This window comes from Cnephaeus nilssonii (assembly GCF_951640355.1).
Source record: "Cnephaeus nilssonii genome assembly, chromosome: 11".
NCBI lineage: Eukaryota > Metazoa > Chordata > Mammalia > Chiroptera > Vespertilionidae > Cnephaeus > Cnephaeus nilssonii.
This window is the reverse complement of record NC_137082.1, coordinates 62,789,338-62,809,451: the sequence shown is the minus strand read 5'-3', so window position 1 is coordinate 62,809,451 and position 20,114 is coordinate 62,789,338. Positions and strand designations below refer to the sequence as shown.

Here is a 20,114-nt window from a genome sequence, read left to right as displayed (position 1 = left end):
TTCGTGCCTCTGGAATGTCTGTGATTCCTCTTGCAACCCCCATGGTAAGGAAGTTGGGATTTGGCCCCAACATTGGAATCCAGTTTAGGAACACAACTCCCTTGAGAGTTAAAGAGCAGCTCATGCTGTATGGGGACTGTTACCTGCATCTGTAAACCCAGGTTTAATGATCTTACCTCTGTCTTGCCAGATGACTTCATGCTGCTTCTGTGTGCCTCCTTACAATGGCAGATTTTTGAGGATGAAAATAAGGCTGCAGTGCGAGTCATAGCAGGGGACAATGTGGAGATTTGCATGAGCCTTGATGCGGCCTCCTTCAGCCAATATAACCCTGTCCCAGATTTCATTCACTGCAGGTAACAACAGCTGCATGGTTCAAAGCCACTTTGGTGCATGCCCTTTAATTCAAGTATATACCTCTACTTCCTTCTCTCTCTCTCTCTCTCTCTCTCTCTCTCTCTCTCTCTCTCTCTCTCTGTGTGTGTGTCTGTCTCTGTCTGTCTGTCTCTCTCTGTGTCTGTCTTCCATTCTTGGAACACTGGGAGGTGCTTGTACACATAAAACTAATAAACATGGGACAGAGGGGTTCAGTAGCTAAAGCTGAACCTCTGAGTCAAATATATAGTATGTTTTTTACCCTCATTAAAGTAGAATCTTCCAACTTAATGTTTTTATTTGTTTTTGTTGTTGTCCTTTGATGGTTTGGCTTTATTTTCCAGATCATACTTGGACATGTCCAAAGTGATCATCTTTAGCTACCTCTTCTGGTTCGTCCTCACAATCATCTTCATCACTGGGACAACAAGGATCAGCATCTTTTGCATGGGTTACTTGGTGGCCTGCTTCTATTTCCTGCTCTTTGGGGGTGACTTGCTATTGAAACCTATCAAGAGCATCCTGCGTTATTGGGACTGGCTGATTGCTTACAACGTCTTTGTGATTACGATGAAAAACATACTGTCAGTAAGTGGCTCCCACTGTGTAACACATTTGTGGTTTCAGTGTAAGAGTAAACAGTCTATTCAGTGGTTATTAAAAACCCATCATCCATCACACTGCTCTCTTAAAAGCCCCAAATGAGATGCTGCAAATTCAGAATTCAAATGACCATTTATTTCTATTTGTTTTACCACATTAAGCAGAATCTTTTTTTTCTTTTTTCCACAATCTCAAGGTCACATGATGAGAGAATATGTATTCGTCGGAATAAACTCTAAAACATATTTTATTAATTAAAATCCACTCTCTTCTGAGGACTAATTTATCATCATTCTTACTATAGTGCAAAATGGCCATTTAAAGTCATGTTATGTTGGCTAAAAGCAACTCTCTCTTATCTAGAAAGTGTTATTAAATACAAAAGCATAGTTCTCTAGGACACCGTGTGGGAGGGGAATGAAATGGAATAGACTATTGAAAGCATGAATGTTTTATGTACACATGAGATGTGGGTAGACACAGAAGCAATCACAGTGTCACAGCTGCCTCTGAGCACAGGCATTCTGACCAGGGCCCAGCTAAGGCAACAGAGGATTGAGGCAGAAACCACCTCTTTCTTCCTCAAAGTTTGGCTTCTCTGCTCTCAAAGTTCCATGTTCCAGAGCACAGCTTTCTCCCTGACCTGATCGATAACTCAGACTGCCCCCTTGTAATCCCAGAGTCACATAAAATCTTTCAGGATACAGTTAAGGTATTTGTTATTTCAGCATATTAAACAATAATCTTTCATGAACTGAAGGAGTTAATTCATCTCTAGTTGGCCCTAACTTAAAGTTAATCCTAGTACATGCTACTCCCAGGCTATACCTGATAATGCATTAGAAGAATGGTGATGTAATGACTTCCTGCTTTTCCCCTTCCTAACTACTTAAAGATGAGCTCACCAGGCAGGCAATTTAACTCTGAAAGCATTTGATTTGGGGAGGGAGGGAGGGGGCGACGGCACATCCATTGCTGTGTTTAGAGGTCTTGGAAAGTCAAGTCTGTGTAACCATGAATATGTATTTGAATAATTTATTTTGTCTACAATCCATTGAAATGTTAATTTTCTAGTTGATACTAAAAGTGACTTTTATTTATCAATTTTACCGCACCAGTATTTATGTACATTTGGGGTAGTTTTGGGAGTTATAGGAGAGGGTATGAGACAGGGCAACAGAACACCATTGCATTCTAAAGCCAATCTGACGGTGAAGGATCCATTACTAGAAGCTGATACCTACAACCTTTCCTGGAAAATCTGTCTACAAAGTTCATTCATTCATTCTGTAAATCTAAATTGTACTGTTTTTTTGCTAGGCACTGTTTTATATCTTGAAGAGCTAAAAATATATAGCACTCAAATTTTATCCTCAAGGAACTCATTTTCTGAAAGGAAAGATCAACCTTCTTATAATTATATGATCTTTTGATGCTAATTATTACAATGGTTCAGGAAAATAAAACAAAAAAAGGGGGGTACTTAATATATTGCCTAGATAAGTTGGGAACAGACTTCTTAGAGGTGATGCCATTTGAACCCATCAGAGACCTGAAAGATAGATTGAAGGGTGCCCAGGTAGACAAAGCAGGGAGAATATTCCCAACTTGGGAAGCTGAACAAAAGCATGGCTGTGTAGGACTGAATTACCCCCAACCATGTACTGATGCTGGGTAACTGCTGATTTGGGAGCATATTCTAATTATATTCTCCCATCCCCAAGAAATCTGCATAATTCAGCCATCACTTTTATGTGTTGGCTTATAATAATTCATGTTTAATACATGATAAGAAAGCATTGTTATGGGACAATCACATTCAAATAAACAAAAAAAAAAAGATCCCTTTACCCAGAGAATTGGCAAAAAAAAAAAAAAAAAAGAAGAAGAAGCAGCAGCAGCAGCAGCCTCTGCTCCTATTCTTAGAACTATATATCTTGCAGCTTATGTTTGTGATGATGTCCCGGCAAACAGCATAGGTTTCCTATGTCTGACAGGCCAGGAAATAATGACCAAAATCAAAGTCCTGGAGTTCAATGCTTACCCATTCACTATCACAGAGTTCAGCTTGTTTCTATGATAATTCAAGATTTTCTCTTTAAAAGAGAGGTGCTTCCAAGTGTGACAACATCACATTAAAGCTGCTTCCTTTACTCATTGGGTCTAATTTTCCCTGGGAAATGATGGTGCTCTGGAAGCACTGATAGCACTACCCAGTGGTGACTATAATTTTACGTGTCAGGACCTCCCACAGTCATTGACACTGAGACTTGGTGAATTCTTGCACATGTTAGGACCACAAGACATCAAGCTTTTTTTCTAGGTGCAGAGTTTCAGAGTTTTCCTTTTCCATTTGTTTTGCAGATAGGAGCATGTGGATACATCGAAAAATTGGTTAAAAATAGTTGCTGGTTGATCCAAGCTTTCAGCCTGGCCTGCACAGTCAAAGGCTATAAAATGCGTAAGTATGAGAAGCATATTTGGGAAGGAGAGGAAGAACAAAGAGGGAAGGACAGCTGTATTGTTATAATTTAACGTTGGGCCAAAACATGTAAAAAAAAAAGAGAGAGAGAGAGAGATAAAAATGGAGTTCAATTTGATCTCTACATGGAGGCTATAGGATTGCACTACATTATGAATCTATTGTCTGTAACAAGAAATGCTCCTATTCTGGACATCGTAGATTGTCATCTACAAACATCCCAAATCCTGGCAGGTCTGGAGGCTAGGTGTTGCCTGTAGTAGCTCCCTGAACTCTTTTGAATTATGATTAGGAAGAGTTACAGATGCCCACTCGAACCTGTGGTTGTGTGCAGTTAGAATCTTCGGTCATCAATGTAATTCTGACTTCCATGTTCTTCTCTCCTCTGGAAGCTCAGAGAACCTTCCTTTGTTCAGGAAATAAGTAGGAAGAGCTGCAGAAATTCTGGAGTTACACTTCCACCAAGACAGAGCCATAAGTCCCATTTTCATCTCTCTGCCTCTTGCATCAGAACCCAGGGCAACACCACACACAATCCTCCCCGGTGCCTAGAATGGGGGCAACTTGAACATGACGCTCCCCCACTGTGTGGAGGATGAAGAGTCACAGGGGACTTGCTTTGACTTAGGATCAGATGTGCTGTTGAGACTCCTTCTTCTAATAGGCCCCACTGTGCTGCCTACCTCTGGCTAGAGCCCATTTCCAGAAAGGGGGTTTTATTTTGTACCAGAGCATTGCCTCTGGCATTGAGACATGCAGTCGTTATTTCTTTATGGCCTTTGTTGGGGGTTGGGGGGAAAGGAGTCCCTCTCTCCATAAAAGAGGGGAACACTCAGGAGTCTTCCTTAGCAAAGAGCCCCTCCTGTGCTTTACATTGTCAAGAGTTCGCTTTGTGGTCAGCCTTATGGATCAATGTTCCTATTGGATTTTAAGGGCATGGCCTTGCTCGTAAATAAATCAACTCATAAGTGAGTTGATGGATCAGAATATTGCTTTCATGCCTGTGATTTCCCAAGCCTGATCACACCACAGGTTTTATAAAATAACAACAACAAAAGTGGATGTTAATTTTAATTATTTTAATTTTTTGCCTCAGCTGATGCTGATTCCTCATGTAAACTACCCAGTGGTGAAGCAGGAATCATTTGGGACAGTATATGTTTTGCCTTCCTCCTGCTGCAGAGAAGAGTTTTTATGAGTTACTATTTCCTACACGTTGTGGCGGATATAAAAGCTTCACAGATCCTGGCATCGAGGTAGGGCAGACTTCTTAGTCTCCACTCTTCTTCTAGTTTTTGCCCCAATCTTGTAGGTTTAGGGGGAAAGACTAGGAAGAGGACTAAGTATTAAAAGGAGTGCCAGCGAGATGGCTAGGTGTGTGACCCCCTAGGCTGCTGTACCCATATCAGAGACACTAGCCAATTGAACAGCGCAATCAGTGACCTTGACAGGTGAGAATCAGAACCAGACACCAGTGAGCCGAGGTTGGAAGTAAAGGCTTGGAGGCAGGGGACTTGACTTGGCGTGGTAAACACACAATACAATGTACAGATGATGTATTGTAGAATTGTGTGCCTGAAACCTGTATAATTTTATTCATCAGTGTCACCTCAGTAAACACATTCTTTAAAAAGCAAAGACTTGGAGACAGTGATGTAAGATCTTTGACTATCCCGGGGCAGTGATATAAGGCTGTACATAGGAAAACGTGGGGTCCGTGGGTTCTTTTTCTAAGATTTGAGAATGTTTGCATGCCTATAAGCAGGTTTCAGTAGCAGTGGGAAGGTTGAAAGTGAAGGAAGAGAAGGAGAAAAAGGAAGGATGGAGTCCCTCAGGCTGCAGGTGGGGAAGGGACCTGAGCACAGGCAGGCCTCCGGCAGGAGAACGTCACCTCTTCCTCTGTCACCGAGAAAGGTTATCCACAGGATAGGTGGCGGGAAGCTGAGCAAATACTTGCTCTTGACTTATGTTCTCTCTGGGAAGTAGGAAGCTAGGCCGTTGACTAGGAGTGAAGAGCCGTTGGCAGAATTCAGGACTTGAGAAAAGGGTAACAAATGTGAAATAGCCACTGGAGAGGAGCAGACAAGCTTCTAGAGGGTGTGGTGCAGTGGCTTGTCGGCCAGCCATGCGTTTCTGCACCTCTGAGATTCTGCAGACTTGCCATTTGCCAACCGATTGTGACCTGTGATGATGGGACAGAGTTGAGGATATTGAGAGAGATTGATGAGATCTATGGGGACCCTTAAGTTGGCTTGAAATGTGAGAAAAAGCAGAAGGGCGGGGAAGGATAGAAAGAATAGAATCAAAGAGGCAAGAGACTGAAAACCCCATTGATGGGGCTTGCAATTCAACTTTGCACTTTCCCTTCTGTATTGAGTAGAACACCAGTCTGAACTCACTCTTGCAAATGTCCCCTAGTGGGACAACTAGAATAAGGTCAGGGGAGTAACCTTAGGTATAACGCTCCGTGGGACAGGTTTGAAGCGGCTCATGACTTTTCATGTCTTAAGCAACACAAACCATTTTAGTTTCACTGATCTCTCAAGGGTGTGAGCAGCCACTCCTTCCTGGGGGAGGTTGTGCCATGTCTGTCCACTCGGAAGGGGGCAGGAAACTTCAGTCTACAGCCCAACAAGAATTGTTTTCGAACCCTTATCGTTATTTTAGGGGGAGGTGAGTAACAACAGTAGAAATGCTAATTTGTTCTGTTTCCAATTTTCCTTTAGAGGGGCTGAACTTTTCCAGGCCACAATTGTAAAGGCTGTGAAAGCAAGAATTGAGGAAGAGAAAAAGTCAATGGATCAGCTGAAGAGGCAGTAAGGATGCTTTATTTTCCTCTCCTCTGTTCCTTTTAGTTTCAGTTGGTATGATCCCATTCAGACACTCTCAGCTCTCTCTCTAGAAGCCTCAACCCCCTGAAAAATCGATTCACTACTCCCCAGGTATTTACTGGTATGCCTGGTAGGCTGAACATGGAAGTCATTAAAAAGAAAGTTGGCTACAATGTGATAGAAAGGGAGCCGGCTTGGGTAAGGCCAATGTCAAGGCTTAGTGCGGTTGCTTCCTTTGATAACTTGAGCGAGTCATTCACATTCTCTGGATTTTAATCTTCTGCTTTAAATTAGGGCTGACAGTTCTCCCTGAGGTTTTTAGACAGATTAAACAAGGTAATCAATGAGACAGAGCCTTTCACAGTGCCAGGCACTTGGAGTAAATGATCATTGCATCTGTGGGTTAAGGGAATAAATGCAGAGTTCTGGCTCTGGAAGGGTCTTAAGAGATAATATAATCCAGTCTCTTCGGGAAGAAACTGATGACCCACGGTATTAGATCATTTAAAGTTCACAACTAACTAGAGGCAGCACTAGAAATGCAACCCATACTTCTCTATATTCAGTTCAAGACCTTTTCCAACAGAGCATCCTGGAGAAGTTGAGTAATGGACTGACTTCACCCAAGAGATTTGAGAATTTTGAATTCTTGGGGATGGTGGGGAAGGGTTGTTTGTTTATTTTTAGCACATTGTAAAGAATTTTCTTAGAGTGAGATTTCCAGCAATGAATGGAACTTCATGTGTTTGGGGGGCAGGTTTAAGAGCTGATGGCCTAGAATTCAGCACACAATAAAAATTCCCTGAGTTTGCTTAAACTAGTTCATTTCATTCTGACCTCATTTTTACTCATGCAAAAATATTTGCTAGTACAAATTACACTTATCCCATGGCATGGTTATTTTTACACTCACATATATGAGCTATATAGTGTGATACAGTATAACTGTCGCTATTGTTGTTTCTAAATACCTAAATCAGGTCTAGATAAATAACAAATTTGGAATGTGTTCCCATAATGAGGCCTGTTACTGTAATTCACTTCACTGAATTTTTTCATTTGCTTAAGTGATAGAAGGTCAGAATAAAACAGAATGAAGGCAGTGATCATTGCAAAAGACAAACTGAACATGTTTTAGCTGCATAAAGCAGAAATGGTGCTTAAATCAGTTCTTGAGAAATATATCCAGAATTTTTAAGAAACTGAATTAAACAATGAAACATTTCAGGAGGGCAGATCTAGGAAATAGAGTTCAACATTGCCGTTTCTAAATAGAATTCCTAAATAAGCAGACAAAATAAAGGTACTAAGTCAATAATTAAAGATGCAGTAATACATTTGTCCAGAACCAGTAAGAGATTAGATTTGAAATAGAGAAGAGGCATATGATCTAACAAAATACTTATTAACATTTTATGAGCGACTCGCTATTTACAACAGTTCTCACATTCATATATTTTTGTCATTTGATGTTCACAACAACCATGTAAGGTAGATAGATATTATTTAAAAATGCAAAACCTGGGAGAATAAAGGAATTTATATTTCACTAGAGGCCTGGTGCATGGATTCGTGCACCAGTGTGGTCCCTCAGCCTGGCCTGCACCCTCTCGCAATCTGGGACCTCTCAGGGGATGTCAGAGAGCTGGTTTTGGCCCAATCCCCATAGGTCAGGCTGAGGGACCCCACTGGTGCACGATTGGGGCCAGGGAGATATCGCGGGAGGGCTCTAGGGGGTGTCTGGCCTGTCTCACCCAGTCCCAATTGGCCAGACCCCAGCAGCAAGCTAACCAACCAGTCGGAGCATCTGCCCCCTGGTGGTCAGTGCATGTCATAGTGGCTGGTTGAATGGTCAAACAGACAGTTAGCATATTAGGCTTTTATTATATAGTACTAGAGGCCCGGTGCACGAAATTCATGCACGGCGGGGGGGGGGGGGGGGGCGCGCGCGAGTCCCCTCAGCCCAGCCTGCACCCTCTCCAATCCAGGACATCTCTCTTACAATCTGGGACCACTGGCTTCTAACTGCTCACCTGCCTGCCTACCTGACTGCCCCTAACTGCCCCCTGCCAACCTGATCACCCCTAATTGACCCCCCTGCCAGCCTGGTCACCTCCAACTGCCCCCCCCTGCCAGCCTGGTCACCCCTTACTGCCCTCCCCTGCCATCCTGGTTGCCCCCAACTGCCCCCCACCCCACTGACCTGGTCACCCCCAACAATCCCCCCTGCCATCCTGGTTGCCCCACACAGCCTGTTCCCTCACTAACCCCCCTGCCGGCCTGGTCACCCCACACAGCCTGCTGTTCAGTCGTTTGGTCTTCCCTCACTAACCCCCCTGCCAGCCTGGTCACCCCACACAGCCTGCTGTTTGGTCATCCATCTGGTTGTTTCAGTTGTGACGGCCCCTGGCTTTTTATATATATTAGGACTAGTAGCCCATTTGCAGGAAGAATCCTGCAAACGGCCGCTGCAGCCACCGTTGGCCTCCGCGCCTGCACCCGTGCGCCACTGCCACCTGCCCTGCTCCGCCCTGCCCCGCCCCACCCTGCCCCGCTCCGCCCCGCCCGGGCTTTCCCTCTGGCAGCCACCTTGCTTTCTGCTTTTCCTCCCTCTTCCTTCTAAGTTGTCTTCAGTCTTCACTCCTCCTTCCCTCAGCATATACAAATTAACCGCCATCTTTGTTGGGTAATTTGCATACTCGCCCTGATTGACGGGTGGGCGTGGCTTGGGGTGGTGGGCATGGCTTGGGTGTGGCGAAGGTGTGGTCAATTTGCATATCACTATTTTATTAGGTAGGATAGGATAATATGCTGCATGCAGACAGCTATGTTACAAGGTATAAGTAGACATAAAGTATTGCATATCAAAGTTTAGCATAATTATTATCAGTCATATTATTAAGGCTTGCATCTGTGTAGTAAAAATTAACATAAGTATATTAAAAAAAAATGGAGATACTTGTTTCTAATAAGAAACCATTCACAAGTCCAAAATATCGACCACTTTGTTCATGCTTTAGCTATGTACATAAAAGTGTAAACCCAAAGTATGACCGTAGGATAACTGCGGACGTGTTCTTGGCATTGCTGCTGCTCTTGCATCTTTCAGGATGGATCGCATTAAGGCCAGGCAACAGAAATACAAAAAGGGTAAGGAGAGGATGCTGAGCTTGACCCAGGAGTCAGGGGAAGGCCAAGACATCCAAAAACTCTCTGAAGAGGATGACGAAAGTATGTAGAGACATTTCCCTCTTGCCCAAGTACCTTGACATTAAATAATAGCATGATATTGGGTAGGGCTGCAAAATAACGTTAATTTTCATCTTGCCAGTATTATCAATGTATTTTTTTAACTTAACAAGTTTTACATCCCCATTGTGAATGGGATACCTTTATTTGTTTTATGAAATACACATTTAATGAATCCATGACTTTACAAGTCTTCTCTTCAGCAAGACAACTTAAATCAGTATGTAACCTGCCTCCTGTTTCACAGATGTGTTTCTAAAGGAAGTGGGCATAAATTTGCTTAATTTATTCCTTTAGGGAAGATATGTCAGATATGCAATCTACTATAATCTTTGATTTCTATGAATATTATATGAAAACTAAGCATATATGCATATTTTTTGTGGTGTCTAAATAATGGTAGTTAAAATATCATTTAATGATATTTATATTTAAATGTATTCATGATACCTAATGATAGATATATTATACCCAGTAAAGTTGAAAAGGTTTTCTTATAAATGTTTGTATGCTTTTGTATTTAGAGGGAATGAAGAAATAATGCATGATAGTATCCATTAATCACCAGTAAACATATTTTTTCAACCATATATTCAAATAATCACAAGAAAAATGTCTGGCTATAGGAACATATGGTTTTAACAAATTATTTGCCACTGAATTGTGTTATAAATTTTGGGTGATGCTTTTTCTGTTGATTCAAAAGAAAATTTAGTGTGAAATGCATTTTTGGCAGAAAATGTAGTGTGAAATGCATTTTGACATTTTTTTCTGTTACTAAAAAGAAAATGGAAATGTGGCATAATGCTAATAGAACACAGTATTTACCTTGTGAAATCAATTGCTAATACATGTAAATTTTTCAGATTCCGTATAGTTCCTTTTCCTGACCTCTGATGTACTTTTGCAACTTATCTAGATTTTGACAATTGAGTTGTTAAAGCGTGGTTTTCAAAATTTGTTTTCTCACTTTATAAGAATTAATATTTGGACATATTTTATTTTAGGAGAAGCAGACAAACAGAAAGCCAAGGGCAAAAAAAAGCAGTGGTGGCGGCCTTGGGTTGATCATGCTTCCAGTAGGTTTTCTCGATCCTCTTACAATTTCGTCAATTCTAACCCTTATATCCTTGACCAGAATTCAGGCGTCCCCATGGCCTGTGTGTTTTAATGCATGGTTTGATCCTTGTGACTTGATAAGGGGTCGGAGTATAGAAAAACTGTGATATGAATGGCTCTCTGAGCCTGAATACAAAATCTTCCAGAGAAATTAGTGATTACATGCTGTCTGAAGAAAGCCAAGCCCAATCACCCTTTATGGGCTCAGAAAGGACAGAATCATTGACTGCTGTGTTATCCACTTCTGAGGTCTAGAGTCCTGCTGATGTGTATTTGTTTTGTGGCTTAAAACCCTTAATAAAAATAAGTTTCTGCCCTGACCGGTTTGGCTCAGTGGATAGAGCGTCGGCCTGTGGACTGAAGTGTCCCAGGTTTGATTCCAGTCAGGGGCATGTACCTTGGTTGTGGGCATATCCTCAGTAGCGGGTGTGCAGGAGGCAACTGATCGGTTTTTCTCTCTCATCGATGTTTCTAACTCTATCCCACTCCCTTCCTCTCTGTAAAAAAAATAATAAGTTTCTGTGCCTCCTGGGACCCTGATTTAAAGATAATCATTATGTTCACAGTGTCTGAGGCCCAACTAGGCGTGATGCCAATGAGCCGCCCCTACCCTCATTCCCAGAGCTTAGATTTTATTTTCACGTGAGGAATTTTTACACTTTGTTAAATATAAAAATGAGAACAACTTAAAATTAATTTACTTTTTAGTTCTGCCTCCTCCCTAGTTTCAAAAAGGCTCCCAGCGTGTGGCCTCAGAGCACCTGCAGCTCAGCCAGGACCAGTTAAGAGCAGTCAGAAAACAGTTTTGAAAAGCAGTACTTGATAGCCACATGGAATTAGTGCTTTTCCCTCCTGAGCATAAAAAAATAATGAGGAATTATGGCACTCTGCGGCTATATTTGTTCTGCTTGGCAAAAGAACTATCTATCACCCACTATTGGCCAATGGTATTTTAATGGAATGATCCCTTTGAATCCAGCCTCCTTAAATGTATTAGAATATTAAGTAATTATTAATTATTTTGAAAATTACTTATAATATCTTCGGTCCTTTATGTCTTGTTCTGTGTTTTAGTAACTGTAGCTAATATAATCAGACAAGGAATATCACCAAGGCCCATAACATCACATGATGATTGGAGGGACTCTACTAGTGGGATATGTAGAATCACTAGAAAATCAAATTGATCAGAATCTTTTCCCATACTTAATTCCTAGTGTCACCTAAGACACTGGTATTAGCTCCTCTGATTCTAGAAATATTTTTTAAAATCAGTAAACCAATTTAATAAAGCAATATTCAAAATTTGCTCAGTATATGTGGATGTAATTAAATTTAATCCCAAATATTGAATTTTAGCATTGTGGCAGGAAAAAAATCCATCTGTTGTAAAGAGTTTTATTTTATTTGCTGCCCAAGTTAAAAGGCAAAATTCAAGGTGAAATTCTCTGTGACTCTAATTTACTGCCCATTGACATTAGTCATGCTGATAATGTAACAATGCATTGCACTGTATGCCCATTTCTATCAAGTCACAAGTAAACTATGCCTATCTTTCTGTTTTTAAAGGGTTCTTTGCTAGTTTAAAGAGACCTATCCATTTCAAAATTATGTCATACTAAATGTTTTGTTTTTTCAGATGGGGTAAATTCCCATTACAATCATTGTGGTTATGTTTCCTTTCTCATCTAAACATTGCATTTTGGAAGGATTTGGATATGGTCTTCGATAATGATCTTACAAGTTGGGAATAATTTAAAGAACTTTCTATGAAGAGTATGGTCTTTAGACTTTTCTGATTCATTTCACCCTCATTATATCAAGTTCTTAAAGACTGGTATTAAACTAAATGTGCCTCGTTACAATACCTTATGATGCAATAATGCATGAATGTGTGCTATTCATAGGTTGGAATCAGATTCTGAGCATGGTGTTAAATTTTTTCTACAAAATATATTTTCTTTACAAGCTTTGGAGGAAAGGAAAGGAATGAACATGTGATTTATTTTATAGATTATGACATGCTCCAAAATGTATCTTCAGATCTGGAAGCACTTTATTAAAAGCTCTTATTTCTCTAAAAGTCACTGGGCTTCCAAGTAGATATTCTTAGTGGTGTCAAGCATAAAAATAAATGTAGTTGGAATACCCTTGTGTACATCCATTGGCAGTATAATAATAATGTTGCTGTGTTGTTCATATTATTGGTAAGCATTCAAGATCTTAACATAAGATTGCAGGTGACAAATCTCCCACTTCCATACCTATGTGCACACATGCGATTGCATCATTGCTGTTCAATGATACCTTCCATTTCAGTGTAGTGCATCTTCTTGTCACTTTAATACTGTCTAAGTCAATGCCAAGCCTCATTTTATATTTGAATATCTGAAATAAAGGGCCCATTTTTGGGGGCTGGGATTTTAAAATTTATTTTCATGCTTAGTTGTTCAGTAATAACATCGGCATTTATAATACATATATGGACTCAGGCTGGAGGCAGGATCTCTATCCAAATTAACAAAGGAATATATATAAGCTCTACTCATTATTAACAGATAACACTGAAGAAAATATTCTCTGTTATTTTCCTAGTTTTATGTCAATAACATTTTGTAAAGAATAGAAAATATTTAACATTTTTCTTTTTGTAATGTGTTTATTCTACCTCTCACATACAAATTGGTAGTTTTTCAAATTACAAAATCAATGCTATGACTACTTGAGGTGAAAACGGCTTGCACTCACAGTGTTCTCATGGCTAAAAGTTATAGAAGGTATGATTGAATACAATTTAAGCTACTGTTGATTTTAGAGACTATAATGAGGGTAAAATGCTCAATCTGATACTCTGTTTTTACCAAATGACCATGTGACGTACAGTCCATGTAACTTTTCCTGCAAATCTCTGAGCTTACATGAAGGCATTACTTTAATGGTCATCTCACTGTCAAACGTAATGCTGTAACTTTGGTTTGTTCTTGCTTACTCTTACCTTATGTTATATTGCATTTATTTCCTCAGGCCTAGACCCAGTACGCTGGGCCTGGTTATTTCTTCAAAATAAAAATAACAAATCACAGTGCTTCTGTTCAAGGATATAAGGCCCAATTCATTCCCTATGCGTCTTCATGGATAGAGGCCTCAGATACATCTGAAATCATGGGCAAAATTATTTACCTTTTGACCATGTTAGTGATATTCAAGCAACTAATTTTAAACAAGCCAAGGTTTTCCATTACCTTGCAATGTTTAAGTCCAAAATATAACTGGACACATCATGTTATGTTATCCAAAAGAAAACTCAGCATTTGAAAACATGAACATAACTTGAAAGTATTAATGTTTTCCTGCAATGATGGTACAGTTCTTGTGGCATCAGAAATATATATGCTGGGTCTCTTTGCTCTGATAAATTTAAAATAATGATCAAACTGATAAAAATGTGATCCTCAAATTTCTATAAATCTCTGGACATTTTCGCTCTCTCTAATCCTAACTCTTAGCACAGCAATATGTTCTTGCAGGGAAAGTATTAAGCAAGGCAAGGATGATCTATACTGTTTGTGCTTGGTGTCTTATGCTCAGTACAGGTCTCCTCAGATTTCAGTAAGTGACTGGGGAGTTCCTGGTTGACCAGAAGTCTAATAGCACTAAACTGTACGGACCATGTCTGCCGTGCCTCAGTCTGTCCCATGCTCCGTGTAGAAACAGCCAGAGTGTTGGTGGGGGCATTATTGTGGTTCTGTTCTTTTTGTTTTAATGTTGCCCACCCATTTCTTCCTCATGGCAATGTATTATTTTTTTAAAAATCAACTCTTTCAAATGTCTTGCCATATTTGTGTCCCTTGTGTGACGTGTGGGGAAGCCAGGTCTGCACAGTATAAAGTGAAGTAGAAGATTGGTGACACGGATTCCTGGTCCTGAATCTTCCTGATTGGTTTTCTACGATAGTTTGGACCCATTCAGACAACACCAAGGCTTCCACTTTACTTCAGCCTTGTCTAAAGGACCAGAATTGCTGAATTGCGAAATAGTTTTCAGTTATTTTGGTCATCTTGGTAACAAAACTGGTTGCTGCAGAGTTGATCTGATACATTTGTTTAACATTTACAATGAAGAAGGAAGAAAATACCAGGTCAACCCAGTAGTGGCCAATTCTCTTACATGGCACAGACAAGGCCTTCACGCTCTGTAGACCCAGTCATGCCAACAACACATAGCACAGCCCAGAATGAATCCTCTTCGTCTCTTGTTTTTTTCCTCTCTACCAATGTCTCCAGCTGTGGTCCTTTTATGGGCAATTTATGTGTATCTTTGGGGGGGCATTTCATTAATAATCCCCTGACTATCTTGTATCTCTTTCAAGAAGTAAGTAAATATTTTGTTTTGCTTAGTGGTCAGGAGTGGAGACTATTATTTGTTTGAAACGGATAGTGAAGAGGAGGAAGAGGAAGAATTAAAAAAGGAAGATGAAGAACCTCCAAGAAAGTCAGCTTTCCAGGTAATTATGGGATTTGGGAAATCATGGTGCTTGCTAATTGAGTTATTGTTGTTTTTGTGACAGATCGTGCCTAAAAGCCTAGACTTCTGCCATGTTCATATGTGTTAGAGCCCCCAGAAGCTTCTGACCTACATCTGAAATTGTTTATTCCTCATTAAACTAATGCTGCTTGCTCTCAGCATTGCCCTAGTTTCTACTACACAAGAACACTGTTCCAGTCGGGTCTTCATTCACTTGTATCCAACATGTTTCTGATGCTACCAACAAAAACATTCAACTTCTTTAGGTGAACTTTATTTTTCTGTCACAAGTGGGAGGTGAAGAAGACTTTTCTGTCCTTGCTTTGGATTACTTGAGTGGACTTATATTTTGATATGTAGAATAGTTGATCATGCTTTGTTTTAAAACAAATGGTCATTTAAATACTGCTTTGTTTTGAAAGTCAGTTTTACTTGTATTGCTAAAGATTTGAGAAGTTACTGAAACAATAAAAGTATCTAGCACAGCTCTGATTTTTCCAACTTAACTGCCTTTTTCTCCCCAGAACTTACTGTACCATTCTCAGTTGTATAACTCATTAGCCTAAGTATAGTGTACCCAGTGAATGTATAATCAGTGCTACCTAAACATGATGATTTGTTGTAAGAGTTACATATGGAACGAAAGCTTGATGTATATTTATATGTATATAGATTGTATATAGATTTTAGGAAAGAGCCACATATTACGAGTTAATTTTCATTGGTTATACTACAGGCACCTAGAATTACATGTTGTGTCCTTGAAGAGGCTAGTGTCAGTTTGCTGGCCAGGTCTTCTCAAGCTGGCAGGTTACATCCACCCACTTTCCCAATGACACTGAAGAGCTAAATTATTCACGGAGACACCTTGCTCTGATGCTTTCGCACTGGCCTCACTGCTAACCTAGTGTGTTTCCAGATGACCGTGTCTATGTGCATGCGTGCAGCTAGCTTGTCAAATACTAACGACTTCACTTGTTTATTTTTGATCTAATGACTCTTGTTCTAACTCATCATGCAGCAAAGGAGAGACCGGGGTCGTCTTCACTATTTTCATGGATTATGTGCAACGTTTGACTATCTTCTTTCTTTCTAACATAAGCACACTTTTATTCTAGCTTCATTGACTGGCACATTTGAACCTAGTTGATGTAATTGTAGAGACAAACTCATGCTGACATCATATATTAAATTATTAGTTTTTGGTTTTTTTCTACTAATTACTCTTGCTTTGTCCTTCTTTGTAGAGAGCTATTGGGAAGTTTGCATCAGCCATTTTAGCCTTGCCAAAGTCTGTCATTAAACTTCCCAAAACTATTCTTCAGTATTTAATCAGAGCTGCAAAGGTATTTGATGTTTTACTGGTGTGTGGTGTGTGACCCTCTGCTCTGTAGATCTTTAGACAAGCAGACCCTTGTTGCTACATCTGCATTTTCCCTGTTCTATAGATCGAGCAATGAAGGAATTCTAAGAATTTAAAATGTTAGACAAAGTTTTCCACTAAGAGTTCTGAGAAGCCAAATTTCATATTATTTGATTCTTGTTTTTCCATTGACACCAGAGCCTATCGAAAAATAGGAAGAGAAAATGCAGATATACATCTATTTCTGTCCTTTTTGTAGTTTTGTCTAAGTCACATCTCACTTGAAAAGGGTCATATCTGGTTGCATGCATCAGTTACGATGTGTGAGAAGTATAATTTTTCTCAGAAAGCTGGTTAAATTACGAGGAAGCTAATAAAAGATTCGGTTTGCTCCACCTCCTTCCTGGCTTCCTGTCAATTCTCCATCTTCCTAAATTGGACATCATTTTCCATTTCTCATTGGGAATTCAGCGCACCTCCTCCCTAGACGGTGCTGCTGTGTGCAGTCTGTACAGCTGCTCCTTCCCAGGTACTGAGCTGAATAACTGTTCATATCCAGCTACCTATGCTGAATATGAACAGTTATTACTTCATCACTAAAAATCATAGGCAGTGAGTTACTCTTGTTGTACTTGAAAGAAAGCTGTTTCTCCTGACTTAATCTGAGGCAAGCACTAAAACGCTTAGGTCTTTATGCTCCTCAATGTTAAGCAAATGGTTTGGATAATGACCAAGACCGGTGTTTCTCACAGTTTACTTGAGGATCTTATTTAAATGCAGGTTATTTAAATTCAGCAGGTCCTGGGGGGGGGGAAGGGGATCTGAAATTCTGTAATTTCTCTCAAACTCCTGGGTGAAGCGCAAGCAGCTGGACCACCTTGAGTAGCAGTGTCTACTCTAGGTCCCTGCCTATTAGTTTAATATTCACCGTTGCCACTTCCCTCGGATTCTTTCTTCTCTCTTCTATGAGTCTCTCCATCCATGTAAAACAATTTCTGTGAAAGATTACAAAGTAACTATCTTACTATTTTTTAAAAATCTTACTATTTAAAAATATCTTCTTACAGACAACATAAAGAAAGTCCTGGACCACACCTGAATTAAAGGACAGTTTATGAAATTTAACCAGTTCCAGTTAAGGATCTTTTATGTCAATGAAGTTCTCTCCTATTTTAAAGATTAAATTCTTTTTTATATAATAAGTGTTCTATAAAATGAATTCCATTTTCCTTAATAATATATGATAAAATTTAAGGAAAATGTAAGAAAAAGTTGGGAATACAGTGGCAGTGCAATTTGGAGAAGCCAGAGGTCAATAAATACATTTCCATGCACTTTCTACTTATGGTGAGTGGTACTCAGGTCTGATTCCCTAGGGAGACCCATCAAATGGATGGTAGCTACAGCCACCAAGTAAGAATTGAGAAGTTTCAGTAAGAAAGTTCCATTTCTTGACTCAGTAAGAAATGGGATGTTTCCTCCTCCACCTTCATTATCAACTTTTTCCTGACACAGTTGGACTTAAGTGAAACTGACCCTCTGTCAGATGTCCCTGGAACTCTAAAATGGTTGTATTTCTAAATATCAGCATTAAGAGAATTTACCTACAAATAAGGAGTGTCATATGGTTCTTTCCCCCTCCCTTCGTCCCTCGTATTTGCATTATCTAAATTCTTATTACAATAAGAAAAAACGGATAGACTTAATCATTTAGGTGTCATATGTTGAACCAGGAGTTCCCTTTAAATACAGTCAAATTTCAATGATCCTCACCATTTCCCTAAGACCTCTTCAATCGAATCGAAGCACCTCCTCTTCTTCTCACCCTCCAGCCGAAAGGTTTCATTTTCTTCAGAGAAGAAAAATGTTTCCAGTTGTGCACTTATTACATTCGCAAATCCTGAATTTTTTTATTTTTTATTTTTGGGATTCTTGCATTCTCTAGAAACAGTATTCTGATAACTTTTTAAAACAAAACGTCACCATATTTTACTCTTAAGCTTGAAATTTTATTTACATTTAGCAGAATAGATTTTTTAAAAGAATCAATGTTTTGCGGAAGCAAGTTAGCTTATTAATGAAATATTCTTGCTAGACTTCCCAATTAACATGCTAAATAAACATCCACCATAAATTCCTTTATTTGATCCTTCTTCTTCAAATTTCAGTTTATCTCATTTTTAAAAATACTTGGGGCATAAAATAGGATTATTTTTTTTTTGCCTCCTGGTTTTTTTATTCAGAAATAAAAAATAATAATATATTTACATTAGTTGCCCTCAAGATTCAGATTTCTACCAGTGAGAAGTAATGTTCTTAATAACCTATGACCTTTACATTTCCATATGTGGAAACATTGAATCCCTCTTAAATTTTTTAAATATATTTTTGTTTGATAGTACTACAGATATGTTTTAAATTTTACTGGCAACATAGTGCCCATGGTTTCCTTAAACAGTGCTTTTCAAAGATCCCAGAAATCTGAACATTACATACAATAAATTGATGTATGAAAGTTCCTGGGTCTACAAGTGACCCTGCAAAATATTCCTTTAACTCTCTGACGAGAGCAGAAAACCCAGCTTCCCTGAGACCCAGGGGTGTCTGCGGGTGCATGAGAAGCATGCTTGCTTGGCTTCGTATATCAAGGTTTCCTTTTTGTTCCTTCTGCATGACTCTCGGCGGGCGGGCTGTTCATCATGGGTCTACCATGGTTATCGGTTATAATAATATACTATTGCAACTATTTTCAGCTCTTGAATGAAAAAGACAAAAGGCAACCAAAAGCTGAAGTTTTCCTTCCATACCATCTGCAATAACTTCTTAATCTTAATATCACAGTATTTTTCCTCTCCAAATACTAATCAATTTGCAAAGCCCTTTCTCAAGTTGCTGGTAATAGCTGTTATTCACAAGGGAAGGTATCAAATGTGCAAAACTGTTTCCCAATGTAAGCCAGTAAAAGATGCTATTTTGTTTTTTTACTCAGAGTTTATTTATGATGGGAGAACATTGCTCTATTGATACTTAGTGAGGCCTCCAGTTTATTCCATTGTGTGTAATGGGAAAGATCAATAGTTAAGAATCACAAATGGTGGTAGTACATGGGGAGCTGGGGAAAATGCTGGTTTGTATATACCCAAAGTTTCTCATGATTGTCTGTGATGCCAAATGAAATATATTCCTACAAATCTGTTTCCATCTATTATTTCATGATAATGAAAATAGCACAGGTCAGCTCAGCATATGAAAGAATACAGAGGTGGGAGAAGAAAGGATATTGGAGATGGTATTTAGTTTGTGTTGGGAGAAAAAAAAATATTTCCAAAAGTCAGGAAGTTTGGTGTTGGTCTCTTTTCTTTTAATTAAATTATTAAAAAGCCAGAAAATAATTGAACTTTCTCCCTTCAGTTTGTTTATCAAGCCTGGATTACTGACCCTAAAACAGCACTCCGACAGAGGCGCAGAGAGAAAAAAATGTCTGCAAGAGAAGAACAGAAAAGAAAGAGGAAAGGATCCGGGGAGGGTAAGTGTCCTGGGGTGCAGCTCCAGCCACACTCTCCGCTTC

At 39.5% G+C, this 20,114-nt stretch overlaps 1 protein-coding gene across 1 annotated transcript in view; it reads left to right on the top strand.

The window, feature by feature from the left end:
- The window catches only part of PIEZO2 (piezo type mechanosensitive ion channel component 2), a gene marked incomplete at its 3' end in the record, with an annotated part of 333,950 nt that overhangs the window by 270,087 nt on the left and 43,749 nt on the right, over positions 1–20,114 (top strand). The window contains exons 25-33 of the mRNA XM_079783425.1: positions 191–356; positions 720–963; positions 3,343–3,439; positions 4,557–4,716; positions 6,187–6,276; positions 9,401–9,522; positions 10,548–10,619; positions 15,057–15,163; positions 19,958–20,072. Coding sequence (XP_079639551.1) covers positions 191–356; positions 720–963; positions 3,343–3,439; positions 4,557–4,716; positions 6,187–6,276; positions 9,401–9,522; positions 10,548–10,619; positions 15,057–15,163; positions 19,958–20,072 — 1,173 coding nt within the window. The remainder of the gene's footprint in view (positions 1–190; positions 357–719; positions 964–3,342; positions 3,440–4,556; positions 4,717–6,186; positions 6,277–9,400; positions 9,523–10,547; positions 10,620–15,056; positions 15,164–19,957; positions 20,073–20,114) is intronic.